The 13,953-nt window shown below is 39.3% G+C and overlaps 1 protein-coding gene across 2 annotated transcripts; it reads left to right on the forward strand.

The window, feature by feature from the left end:
• The first annotated feature begins 5,689 nt into the window (after positions 1-5,689).
• On the forward strand, positions 5,690-13,329 carry LOC137965565 (pumilio homolog 2-like). 2 transcript variants are annotated; one of them, XM_068811833.1, is made up of 10 exons: positions 5,690-6,696; positions 8,689-10,121; positions 10,210-10,351; positions 10,437-10,544; positions 10,701-10,913; positions 11,004-11,114; positions 11,236-11,430; positions 12,345-12,519; positions 12,855-12,938; positions 13,044-13,329. In XM_068811833.1, the coding sequence occupies exons 1-9, from the start codon at positions 6,034-6,036 to the stop codon at positions 12,893-12,895; spliced, it is 3,081 nt and encodes a 1,026-aa protein (XP_068667934.1). In that variant the 5' UTR covers positions 5,690-6,033; the 3' UTR covers positions 12,896-12,938; positions 13,044-13,329. The 2 variants fall into 2 exon arrangements, with proteins under 2 accessions (XP_068667934.1, XP_068667933.1); XM_068811832.1 differs by having other exon boundaries at positions 12,855-13,329.
• The last annotated feature ends 624 nt before the right edge of the window (positions 13,330-13,953 follow it).

The following is a 13,953-nucleotide window of genomic DNA, read 5'->3' on the forward strand; positions in this document are numbered from 1 at the left end:
TGTAGCCTTTGGCAACAAGGCATACTTTAAGATGCTCAATGGATCCATTAGGTAGATATTTGCTCTGAAACACCCATTTGGAGCCCACAATATTGGTGTTGGCAGGTTGAGCGACTAAATCCAGGTGCGATTATTTTCCAGAGTATGAACTTCTTCATTCATGGTGGCAAGCCAAGTAGGATTCTTAACAACAGATTTGAATCCTTTAGGCACAATAGAGACAAGGAGAGCGGAGATAAGTCTAGAGGATCCCACGATACCAAGATTGGTTCGATGGCGAGTTTTGAAAATACCAGCTTTAGCTCGTGTAAACATAGGGTAAGAATCCAATGGAAATGCATAAGCAAGAGCAGGAGGAGTGATTTGTGTCTCAGTAGGTTTTGGACTAGAAGTCGGGTGCAAAGGAGGGACCTATAAAAAAATCAGTGATTTGCAAGGACTCATTTACTGGATCAATACAAATAGCACACGGGTTAAATCCGAATTGAGTAATGGGTGGAGAATGGTGTGTAGAGGAAGAGAGAGGGGGTTTGTATGGAAAAGACTAGGTTACAAAAAATTGGTAAAATGGAGAGAGGAAAGGGGTTGAGGTTGAGAGGTTTTGAAGAAAGAAAAATTGTTTCCATCAAATTGAGGATGGCGGGTGATGTAAAGCCGAGAAGTGATGGGATCCAGGCAACAAAAACCTGTATAAGAGGGATAGGAATATTGCGAGGCAAAATTTTATTAGACATATAATCACGTAAGCAAGGATAAACATGACAACCAAATGGATGAAAATTGTCATAATTCGAAAATGAACCATATAAAAGTTCAAACGGTGGTTTACCACCAAGAAGTGATGTGGGCAAACGGTTGATGATGTAAGTTGCAATGCTAAAAGTGTCAACCTAGAAACAAGGAGAGGGATGGGAGTGAAAAAGAAATGCCAAACTGGTCTTAGTCACATGATGATGTTTGTGTTCACCCCGACTATTTTGGACAGGAGTATATGGACAGGATAGTTGATGGTGAATATCAGAGGTACGAAGATGAGCTTTGAAGCAAGTGCTAGTAAATTTGGCCCTGCCATCACTTTGAAAGATTTTCCATAAATTTTTAAATTGGCTGAAAACATCATAAAAGTCAGATTTGAATTTCAAAGGATATAACCATGTGAACTGTGAAAAATCATCAATGGAGATAACATAATAGGCAAATCCTAAATTGGGTTTGACGGGTGAAGAACCCCATATGTCACAATGAATAAGACCTAACATATTTGACAACCTATGTTCATGACTTGAATATGGGCCGAAGTCCCAGTGTCCTAGAATCAATCATAGGGTGCAGATCCATTGAGAGAGCACGATCTATTGAAAGCCTCAACAAGATAGGCGAGAGATTCACTAGAGACACTATGAGCATAACGCTAGTTGCAACAATCAGCGTAGTGACCGTGAAGATGATATATCTAGCAGGAGAGCGGCACTCTTGATCAGAATGGGTTCGGCCTCGGTTGGCATAATGATGACCATAACCATTGGTTCTACCAGATCTACGCTGGGTCGACCGGTCAGGACCACAGATTGCAACAATGAAAGCGACAACTTGAGGAATAGGGGTGTCGAGAGATTTCTAGAAGAGCTCAAAGCTCTTAGCTTTGGAGACAAGATCAGAGAAATAGAGAAGAGGCATGAGCGCCATTTATGTGGTGGAGAAGTTGGAGAAATCAGCTCGGAGTCCACGGAGAAACCAGTGGAGTTTATCGGTGCTATCAATAGGTCTGTCGATCGCATGAAGTTGATCACAGAAACCCTTGAAAACGCAGGTGTACCTGGCAACAGACTGGGTACCGTGCTTCAGCTATTGGAGATCATCCTTGAGACAGACTTCTCGAGCCTTTGACTAGAGGTTGAAGGCATTTTCCAACGCAAGCCAGATCTCGTGGGCAGTGGAGAGACCAATAACTTTGACCATCGCCTCCTCGGTGAGGGAGGAAAGGAGGAGGCTGAAGAGGCGTTGATCGCTCTCCAATGCAAGCCAGATCTAGCAGGCAGTGGAGAGACCAACAGCTTCGACCATCGCCTCCTTGGTGAGGGAGGAAAGGAAGAGGCGTTGATCGCTCTCCATGCCAAATATTCGGTGATAGGTGTGTGAGAGTCAATGGCGGCAAACTGAAGTGGTGGCGCAAGAGTTCCATCGACATAGCTAAGGAGATTTTGGCTCTCAAGAAGGAGAAGAAGTTGACTTTTCCAGAGGATATAGGTTGTGGAGGAGAGTTTAATGGTAATCATATGGATTAGGGTGTGAAAGGGGAGAAGAGTGGGAAAGGATTCGACGGCCGTTGGAAGGGAAGATGAAGGGATCAGTGAGGGATGTTAATCCAGGAGGACTCGTGATACCATTAGAAGATTGATTCAACCTTAATCACCATTGATTTATGGTGATCATTCGTATTTAGTTTATACAATTTTTGTATAGATTACAATGGAAATATTACAGAATGATTTTCTATAATTAGCTGTCAATTGTGCCTTAGATTAAGGCATAATCTTTCGCCTGAGATGCAGGCATAGAATCCTCAATGGGTCTACTGTTATGCCTTTGATTTAGGCGTGATATCCCTCACAACTGCCATATCATTTGTTGTGGATTTTGCCAACCATGTCCTCAATGACAAAAACCTATACCAAAAAGGACTTGATGATTCCACTAAAAATGATGAAGAGATTTCTGATGAGATAGAGTTCTTTGATAACAAAAAAGATTGACTTGAAGAACCAACAAGCTCGAGGACTTCAACATAGAACCAATCCGTCCAGGTTCGAATCTGGATTCGACTTAGGGTTTGCCTTCGAATCCGAGTTAATATTATAAAATTCAGATAAATTACAACACCGGTTCTCCATGATGGTAATGTAAGTTCAATCTTAATAAAATTATTTTTTTAGTTTTGAGGGGAGATCACATGAGGCAATTTGGCTCTGGGTCTTCTCTCTTGGGTTGTTTGATTGCATCGAGGTTGTGTATCTTTTGCATCATCAACTTCAAAAAAATTTAGTCACCCTCTAGAAACTCCTTTGAGTCAACTTGGTCAAACTAGTTTATTAAGTTCTACCGTTATAGTCTCCCCTATTTTTTTAAAGGTCACTTTCTAGATTCGTTTGGAACTATGAATATTGCATAATCGCCTCCTTTTTGTTGAAGTTTTTTTCTTTAACATTTCTTCAATTCATCATCTTTTGTTTTCATCACTTCAGAACAATTCTTAAATCCACTACCTAAAAAGTATAGCAATGTGTCCAACATCCAACTTGAGTAAAATCTTTTTATTATTCACCTAAGAGGTGTTTTTTGTTTGAGTTACCCTAAAAAAGTGAGTAGTGTCTTTATTATGCCCTAAAGTTGGGTCATTTTTCCGTTGTTGAAATTGAACGTAGTATATTTCAGACTATGACCATTTTGATTGGTTTTGTTGGCTAGGAGTGATTTTCTTCTCCCGTATTATGTTTTCTCCAAGCTAGGTTTCTATCCTTTTTATCCTCAGCTTGAGGGGGGGGGGGGGGGGGGGGGGGGGGGGAGTAGTAGAAGAAGAAGTACAAGAAAACGTATTTTATTCAGAAAGAGTGAGAACAAAAAATGAAGATTTTACATCTATAAAGAATTTTTTAGTAAAAAAAGAATGTAGACCAATTTTTTTTTATTGCAAACTAAAGTCATACCTCCAATTTGAGAGAGAGTGTTGAAAAATATGTATGAAATAGTTTGATAAGGATTTCACAATAAGAAGTCTCATAGAGCTAGAATTAATATGGTGAAGTCTTAGAGTCTCACAAGAGGAAGTCCAACATAAAAGTCCTAATAAAAGTTGTTTTAGTTATGTTAGTCTTCTATTTATATTAAATTATTTAATTGGGTTAAGACTTTAGATGTAATTGAGACATGAATAGTTTAATTGTGGTTTGATTCTACTTATTTTCTCTATTATATATAGATGCTCATTGTACTTCGTTATAATCAAGTTAGTGAAATATTTATATTTTTTCAGAAATTTAATAGTTTTAAAAGTAAAAGGGCAAAAATATAGTTTTTATTAAAAAATGACATAGATGTAAATGAAATTCAAAAAGAAAATCCATAATAGTTTTTATTATGAATAAATGAAGAATGAAAGGGTAAAATACAAAAGAGAGTGTTGTTCCAGCAAAAGAGAACCAAAAGCTTGTAGTTAGATGAGGTGAAGGAAGAAGACAATAGTGTATCATGTACGTGGCAAATGAGGTACCCGCACTAGGCAGAGATCTGATTAGATGAGACAAAGTTATCTACCGTGAGATCTATGGCCCATGTTTCCCAAAAATAGAAACTAGAAAGTCAGAGATCAGCGGTCCAGATCTCAACGTGTCACAAAAAGACGACGAAGCCTGATGGTTCATCTTAACCTGACATTGAAGTTCGGCGAGTCGGTCGGAGGGGAAAAAAGCGGGCGAAGCGTGGACGCAAATGGGAATCAGCATGTGGGTAGGCCAGGCCTTGTGCAGCACCCACTCGGCTCGTCTCCTTGGGCGTCACTTCTGTTGCCACAGTTTGGTCCCGTTAGTGTCTTGTGTAAGAATTCACTTTCATTACGGAAAGTGGTTTCAAAAGCATTAATGCACTGGAAGTGAAATCCGTGCCGAAAAGATAAAAAATTCTTCGTTTATGAAGAAAAGAAGGGAGTAAAGAAGAGGAATTTTGACGCGTTGAAGGGAAACGGAAAACTAGTTAATCTAGAAAACAAAATCCTTGGGAAATGTAGGCGTAGTGATCGTTTATACCAAATCTATACCGTCCAGGTATCCTCTACACGGACGTCGAGAAAAAAAGGTGACGAAGCAGAGTTAATCCCAGTTATAATGTGTTGATCCTAAGGGTTAAGGCAAGACTGAAGAGGACGACGCAAGTGCCTTCTGGATAATGTTAACAAATTCGTCGTGTTGGACCAAATTAAAAAGGTATCGTGGAGTCTCCCTTTCGTTATCCACGAATTTCTTTTTACAACATCTGCCACGCACACATCATATTTGTTTTTTAAAAAAAAATCAAACGAAAGAATCATAATATCCAATTTAAAAAAATTATTTATATAAATAATAAATTCAATATCTTTGTATTCACTATTCTGTTTTTTTGCGCGTAGCCTGGGCCTCGAGAGTGGCATTCTCGTCGTTTGGGTGTCGTTCCGAACGGTTTGTGGTGGCACTAAAAGCCTAAGGCTAGGACAACGCCCGTGTTCCTTCACTGCAACGAATCTAAATCTAATACGCCGACGTGGCTTCCCTAATCCATGGTTTTTCATAAAATTTACTCACGCCACCAAAAAATGCCTACTTGGTTAATGTATTACAACGTCTCGGGAGTTCCTACTCCGCGGGGCCCATCATCCTTTGTCCAATAGGACTGCCGGGAGCTCCCAACTCTCGGTGACTACCGTGTGACGATGGACCAGAAACCAAACCTTTGTTTTAATACAGCATTTAAGCCGAAATAAAACCCTAAGGGTTCTTGCAAGAACAAATCCTACTGATGGATCCTGGCCGTTGGTTAATCTATCCCACGGTCCTGGTCTCCCAAGCGGTCTCGCTTATCACACCCTCCCCCGCCCCTGCTCTGTTTATTTTTCTGTGTACTCGCTCCCATTTGCTTTTGCGGGAGCTGTGATGTTTTTTTCTTACATCTTTTGACAAAACTGATCACAATCGTCTCCATTTCACTGTAGAAATCCTAGAGAAAAAAACTCATCCGTTGTTCCCTTCCGCTCCGATCTTTGTCCCTCTGAGCGATATTCGAACTCGTCCAACGAGTAACCCGCGCGCTGAGCTCCTTCCTTGCTCGAATATCAAATGACTTTCAGGTTTTAGGGTTTTTGTCTATAATAATGTTTCCAACGGCAGCTCGAATGTGTAAAGTTTTTATCTTCTTATGATTTCAGTAACGGTATCTGAAGAAAAATCCGTGAACGGGATATTAGGAGCTGAAGCTGCGTTTTCTTCTCTTATTCCTTTTGCTTGAATGGTCACTGAGAATCCGTTAAAGATGTTGTCTGAGCTGGGAATGCGACCATTGATCGGAGGCGGCGGCGAGGGATCCTATGGTGAGGACTTAGGAAAGGAGCTGGGGGCGCTTCTCAGAGAGCAGCGAAGACAAGAAGCCAGTGATCGTGAGCGAGAACTCAATCTCTATCGAAGCGGCTCCGCCCCACCCACCGTTGAAGGATCCTTATCAGCTGTCGGAGGTCTCTTCGGTAGCATTGGAGATTCCTCAATTTCGGAATTATCCCAAAATAATGGATTTTTATCAGAAGAAGAGCTAAGATCTGATCCGGCTTATCTTTCTTACTATTACTCTCATGTCAATCTAAACCCTCGGCTGCCTCCGCCCGTTCTGTCCAAGGAGGATTGGAGGTTTGCTCAAAGGTTGCAGGCGGGGAGTTCAGGCTTCGGGGGAATCGGTGATAGGAGGAAAGCAAATAACAGTAATAACAGGGCAGACGATGGAGGGAGTAGATCGTTATTTTCACTGCAGCCGGGATTTAATACGCAGAAAGAGGAGGCAGAGGCGGAAGCTATAAAGTCTCAGGCGAACGAGTGGATGGAAAGGGGTGGAGACGGGCTGATTGGTTTGTCGGGGTTGGGACTCGTTGGAAGACAGAAGAGTTTCGCCGAGATTTTTCAGGTGATTACTATTCTCAATTGTCAATAATTTTTTGCTTTGCTGATTTTTTTTTTTTTTTTTGCTACTGTCTATCTGTTTCCTGGTACTGTTTTCATTGCAACGGCGGTTAAGTTTGTGAGGCCGAAAAAAAAATTTGGCTGCTTTCACTATTGGTCCTGGCTTAGATTATATACTGGTCGACTGGTAGACTCTCTTTGTGTTTCCTAGTGTCATGGATCCTTGCTTTCCTTTGTTCTTGTCTAAGTGGAGAGACTGACACAAGCGAATATTAGTGATTTAGTGCATGACTTTAGAATCTCAACTTGTTATTTTCTCACTCCTGTCTGCCCCTGTTTTTTATGATTTTGATCACTTGTTATTTCTCTGAAATTATACATATATAAAAACTACATAGAATCCTTTGTTAAGATCTTATTAGGAAACAAGTATCTGTTGTGCAGCCATGTTTCTCTGCCATGATATTATGGTTGCAGTTGCATTGTTTAGTTCATCTTCTGCAATTCATTCTGTTATTTCTGTTTGATTTACTTTGTTTAAGTTCTCGTATTCCATTAGGTGTCACATTCTTGGACAAAAGTGAAACTTAAAGTTATTCTTTGATCACAATGCTTGATATTCGTCTCACCTGTCATCAGCTGAAGATGACAGTCATATTTTGTCTTTTTATCCTTCATGTTAATTAAAATTCTTTATCTTTACATATCTATAGAAATGTAAATCTTCTTCTTTTTATGGAAAGGTTTTATATGAATCTATACATATTTGTGTCTGTTGTGGAGCCATGTTTCTCTGCCATGAGATTATTGTGGCAGTTGCATTATTTGATTCTTCTTCTGCAATTCATTCAATTATTTCTGTTTGATTTACTTCGTATAAGGTTTCGTATTCCATTATGTATTCACATTCTTGGACAAAAATGATACTTAAAAGTTATTCTTTGATCACAATGCTTGATATTCATCTCACCTGTCATCAGCTGAAGATGACAGCCATATTTTATCTTTTTTAACCTTCATGTTAATTAAAATTCTTTATCTTTACATATCTATAGAAATGTAAATCTTCTTCTTTTTATAGAAAGATTTTATATGAAACTATATATATTTAAGTTAGATGCCAACCGTAGTTTCTGTTAATTTACCTATCGCCTCTTTATACTATTAGAATTTGTTGAGCTTCCTTTGGTTGGACCCTTGGCTTGTAGATGTTTTACTAAGAGAACACATTTTAAGTTAGGGAGATTGATCTCTTGGAGTACCTTTCTTTACGTGATTTTCTGCCTCATATAGTGATCAGAGTAGATTAATAGCAGCACTTGCCAGAAATATCATATTTGGATCTGTTAATAAACATATGATGCAAGATTTAATTTATGATAGTTTACTTGGTGTGCATTTCAAACCTGGGGTGAATGATATAGCAGTTTTTTTTCATTCCCCTTGTTCTTTTATACCATGTTTTATTTCAATGTATTTAAAAGAAATTTTAGCTTAAATGTTTCGGATGATTGTGATGTTTCTTTTGAAATGCATGCAATAACTTCAGGAGAGCTTGATGTTTGAGTTGAGCAAAGATGTGTTATGCTTGGCAGGGTTGGTAGAGAACATTGCTTGTACTTAAATCACTTGTAAAAGTTTAGAGAGATTGAAAAAAAATGATATACTGTAGTTCATGGCATGGTTCAGGATGCGGCACAAACAAGATGGTCCAACTTCTCTATTTTAATTATTTGGTTACTACAATTGTATATAAATGTTGCTTTACTGCCTAGTATTAGCGTATAGAAGCTTGGATGATAAAGTGCAAGTTTAGTCTTTTTTTTTTTTTCTGCTTTTGTTGTCCAAACTTTGGACCAATTCATTCTTCTATTTTAGACTTAATTCTGTGTTCAAAATTGTTTGTTGTTTTGTTATCACTCTTTATTAACGAGTTAAGATTTTTGGTCCTCAGCTTTTCTAGCTTCTCTTAATATTAGGTTCTTTTGAATTGCAGGAAGATTTGGGGCGTGTAACTCCAGTCTCCACTCACCCATCTCGTCCCACCAGTCGTAATGCTTTTGATGAATCTGTTGAAGCACTCAGTTCTACTGAGGCTCAACTTGCTCAGTTGCACCATGAGATCACCTCTGGTATGACTGTGCAAACAATCAATGGAGGTGTTCAAGGAGTTGCTGGATCAAATGCTCAAAGTTTTGCATCTCTCTCAAGAAGCACCACCCCTGATCCCCAGCTTGTAGCCAGAGCTCCTAGTCCTCGTCTTCCACCTGTTGGAGGCAGACTTGATAAAAAAGCCATCAATGGTTCTTCCTCATTTAAAGCCTCAGACTCTACCGATTTGGTTGCTGCATTGTCGAGCATGAACTTATCTGCAAATGGTGTTGTTGATGAACCGAATAATTTGAAATCACAGGTTCGGCAGGATCTAGAGGAGCATCAGAACTTCCTGTTTGAACTTCAAGGTGGTCAGAACCATGTGAAGCAACACCAATATGGTCATAATAAAACTAATGGAGGCATTTTGGACAGGAAAAGTTCATCTTTGCTGGTTGACAGTGCTACTGTCTCTACTCCTAACTCATATCTTAAAGCTGCCTCTTCACTGAGTGGAGCTAATTCAGGTGGTTCTCCTTCTCATTATCAGAATGTGGAGGCTACAAGTCCAGCATTTGCAAACTATGGTTTAGGTGGGTATTCGATTAATCCCGCTTTGCCATCCATGATGGCAAGTCAACTAGGCACAGGAAATTTGCCTCCTTTGTTTGAAAATGCAGCAGCTGCTGCTTCTGGCATTGCTGGGTCCACCTTGGACTCTAGAGCTCTAGGAGGAGGCCTGCCTTCTGGATCAAATTTAAATGGAGCTGCAGCTGATCTGCAAAATCTGAGTAGAATGGGAAATCATGGTGCAGCAGCACTTCAGATGCCCCTTATGGACCCTCTGTATCTCCAGTACTTAAGGACTGCTGAATATGCAGCTCATGTTGCTACTAGCTTTAATGATCCTTCCATGGATAGGAACTACATGGGGAATTCCTATATGGACTTACTTGGTCTCCAGAAAGCTTACCTTGGGACACTTCTTTCACCACAGAAATCTCAATATGGGATGCCTTATGTGGGTAAGTCAACTGGTCTGAATCATGGATACTATGGAAATCCTGCTTTTGGTCTTGGCATGTCGTATCCTGGAAGTCCTGTCCTTCCTGCATCTCCTGTGGGGCCAGGTAGTCCTATAAGGCATGGTGAGAGAAACATTCGATTCACTTCAGGAATGAGGGGCTTTGGTGGTGGCGTTATGGGTTCATGGCATTCAGATGCAGGTGGTAACGTGGATGAGGGTTTTAGTTCATCTCTACTGGAAGAATTCAAGAGCAACAAGACCAAGTGTTTTGAACTTTCAGAGATTGCTGGTCATGTTGTTGAGTTCAGGTGCATAAAGGCTGCCAACATTTCAGTTTTTTGTTCTAGTTTTATTCTGTGTATAATGGTCTGAGTCATTTTTTGTTTTTGTGGTCAGTGCGGACCAGTATGGGAGTAGGTTCATCCAGCAAAAGCTTGAAACAGCCACAACAGAGGAGAAGAATATGGTTTTCCAAGAAATCATTCCTCAGGCTCTTTCTCTTATGACTGATGTCTTTGGAAATTATGTCATCCAGAAGGTTTTCTTTAGATTCTCTATATATTTCAATCTTTCCTTGTAATACAGAAGTTGATGATCTGACATGCTGTTTATCTTGTCTTCAGTTTTTTGAGCATGGAACTGCGGCTCAGAGAAGGGAACTGGCTAATCAGCTTAGTGGACATGTCTTGACACTCAGTCTTCAAATGTATGGCTGCCGGGTGATCCAGAAGGTAATTCGTCTTCTTGTAATTCAAATATCCGGTTTAGATTATAATTGAGGTAGAAGACCTTTATGAGACATATATATGTATATATCTGATTTATTGGAGGCTCTTAGACTGGGCTTTAAATATAACTGCTTATGCACAACATACTCATGGTTGCAGGCAATTGAAGTCGTTGATTTGGATCAGCAGACAAAAATGGTGGCTGAGCTTGATGGTCATGTTATGCGGTGTGTACGTGATCAAAATGGGAACCATGTCATTCAAAAGTGTATCGAATGCATTCCACAAGACGCTATTCAGTTCATTGTCTCATCCTTTTATGATCAAGTTGTAACATTGTCAACTCATCCATATGGCTGCCGTGTCATACAGGTTTTCTCAATACTTCCTCTCTTTATGGAGCTAAATTGCTTTACTAGTAATTTCATATCTATAATCTCTTAGAGTTTGTTTGCGCGACAGAGAGTATTGGAGCACTGTGATGATACCAAAACCCAGCGTATCATGATGGATGAAATTCTGCAATGTGTCTGCTTACTGGCTCAGGACCAGTATGGTAACTATGTTGTGCAGGTTTGTGACCTGTACTTCTATGGATGCCTCTACAGAATATCAGCTATCAAAAGAAACTATCTTCTTTCCTGCCTTTGCTTTTGTTTGTATGCTGAGGTGATCTTACTTTGCCTGTGAACAGCATGTATTGGAGCATGGCAAGCCACATGAACGTTCTTCTATAATAAAGAAATTAGCTGGGCAGATTGTTCAAATGAGCCAACAGAAATTTGCCTCAAACGTTGTTGAGAAGTGTTTAACTTTTGGTGGGCCTGCTGAACGGCAGATTTTGGTGAATGAGATGCTGGGCACTACTGATGAAAATGAGCCTTTGCAGGTTTGTTTATCGCTTACCCTTGATCATTTGTTTTCCTCTGATTCTGATTGTGTGACATAGTATGAGGTTATTTTTTATTATTTAATTCATTCAAACATTCTTTTTTATTTTTATTTACATTTTGCCTGCGTAATTTTGTTGCATATTTCTGCTCCAAGATACATTTAAGTATTCTTTTGTTTGAAAATGTAATTATCATGTGGGTGTTTTTCTGTAACTATTAGTACAAGATGGGGGAAACCAGAAATACTCTGTTTGCTCTTAATTATGCTTTTTGATTTTTTTGGATTCTGCATCAGGAAATAGTTAGTAAAGTAGAAGTATGGTATCAAAAGAGGACATCCCTATAGCTTCATGAAGCAGCAGGCTTTTCCATGTGGCTAATTTTCATCTGCCATTAACTCGTCCAATTGAACAGGCCCTTTATTCCTGAGATCGGACTTGGCCGGTTTATATGCCAACAGTAGGTTTTTTTATTAATTTTTTGGGTGGTCTAGATTAATTTGAAGGAAGATATTCTGACAAGACAAGCTTTAAGAAGTAAGATCATTTTATGCAAATTTACTTTTTTTTTTTGTCTTACTTGGATCATAGAGCTGATGAAGAAAAAGGGGTAAAAATAAATTTTACTAGTGAGAAATTATAACTCAGATTTGAGGAAGCATTGATGATGCAATGTGCACATCAAGTTGGTGCTCAACGAAAGAAAAACACCTGGCACATCAGGTTCCTTTACTTGATAGAAAGAAGCTTTTCTTATGAATCACTTGGCTCCAATGAAAGTCTATTTCTCCTTTTGCTCTTCACTTGGTTTTTCTGTCTGAATGTTTTTCAGGTTGTTGTTTGATAGTCGTTTGTTTTATTGATTGGGCCTCTTTATAGTGTCAACTGTATATTAAATTTCTCATGCACAGGCGATGATGAAAGATCAGTTTGCCAACTATGTTGTGCAGAAGGTCCTTGAGACCTGTGATCATCAGCAACGTGAACTTATCCTATCCCGAATTAAAGTGCATTTGAATGCCCTAAAAAAATATACTTACGGAAAGCATATTGTGGCGCGTGTAGAGAAGCTTGTTGCAGCTGGAGGTAGGGACATTCCTTTTTGGCCTATCTTCTTTCTGTTTTTTCTTCCCTTCAAGTAGTAAGTTCCTGTTTGGAACCCCATGGAAATGAAAAGAAAATAAGAATCAGATCCTAAATGGGGTAAATTGGGCTTCCGGCTCAAAGGCCACACTGTGGAATTGCTAGTTTGAGTTATGCGGTTAAACGTTTCATGGGGCTCTGGGTCAGCTGTAACTGGCTCCGAAAAAAATCCTCTTAACGTATGGAAACTAAATCATTCGTTGTAGGAAATGAGTATATAGTTTGATTTTGCATTTCCTTTGAGTCATTTCGTCTCACACCAGCTTTCTTGATTGCAGAAAGGAGAATTGGAATGCAGTCTGCATACCCGTCTTCTTAGATGGCTTAGGAAAGAAAGTTGTTGTACAGCTAACTGAGGCTAGGTGTGAGCTTCCTCTTTCTCTCTACCCATCTTCTATCTATTCAGGCAGGTACAAGCTGTTTGAAAATAAATTTTATTCTTGTACTGAAAATTGTACATTCTGTAGTTTGAGGAGATAAAATGTGGAAGTTACGAATGGTGTAAAAAGAAGACAAAAGGAGGTAGTGAATATAACGTGACTGTACAAATATCGCCATGTGGAGAGCCAGTTGGTTGTCTTCGAGTTAGGCCAGTTTTTTTTTTTTTTTCTCCTTCTAATTTTTGTTTTATGAGATTGTTTTTAAGTACATTTTTCTAATTCAGCTAAGTCCCTTGTTTGAGGACAAGCTTTTACGTATTTCTGTTTATTGGTATCGACATATTTAAAAGTACCATCCATATTTTTACTTCCACAGCTTCGTTTTCTTATTAGGTTCATGACACAAATATATTCGGTCTGGGGACGTTGCTAGTGTTGAGGGGACCAGAGGAAATGCCAGAAAAAGTAGGATTCGGTTAGTGGTTGGTGTAGGATGTGCAGAGTTGGAAAGAATTCAATATTGGGAATATCTTCTAATTTTTAACTGATAAACTAATTGATGTCAGCCAGATAACGGATGTACATATAGTAAGCTTAGTCTCTCTGTAAAGGAGACACGAAAGCACTAGCCTCGTATTGATTCTCCGGAGTTGAAGCTGTCATCAATCTCTATCCGAGGTAGGAATTTGCCTTCTTCCTCTTTACTACTGCAGCTTGAGTCTTTCAAATTACATCATGAACTATAGGAATGGGAATAACAACTACTTCACGTTACATCGTGGTGTTAGCCAAAAGCTGGAATTCAGATATAGGTTAGCCCATTACTGTTATTGGCTGCTCTTCTTTGGCGTCCAGTGTGGGCATTTTAGAGCCAAGGCCGAAGACCCCCAATATGTTAGAAATGTCAAGTGAACGATTGGCGTTAATTAATCATGAGTTTGCATTGGAGCAAGGGTCTGAACCTTGAAAATGTGTATCCTAACTTATACAATTTGAG

Source organism: Aristolochia californica, unplaced genomic scaffold (genome assembly GCF_029961685.1).
Source record: "Aristolochia californica isolate CCGP_79_NKW_82.1479 unplaced genomic scaffold, dmAriCali1.0.hap1 SCAF_5, whole genome shotgun sequence".
NCBI lineage: Eukaryota > Viridiplantae > Streptophyta > Magnoliopsida > Piperales > Aristolochiaceae > Aristolochia > Aristolochia californica.

What these genes read in the sequence shown, in the direction of transcription:
- LOC137965565 (XM_068811832.1), top strand. Translation starts at nt 6,034, where the DNA reads ATGGTCACTGAGAATCCGTTAAAGATGTTGTCTGAGCTGGGAATGCGA. An exon ending in GTTTCGCCGAGATTTTTCAG is followed by an intron (nt 6,697 to 8,688) that starts GTGATTACTATT and finishes TTTGAATTGCAG; the next exon opens with GAAGATTTGGGGCGTGTAAC. An exon ending in GAAGCTTGTTGCAGCTGGAG is followed by an intron (nt 12,520 to 12,854) that starts GTAGGGACATTC and finishes TCTTGATTGCAG; the next exon opens with AAAGGAGAATTGGAATGCAG.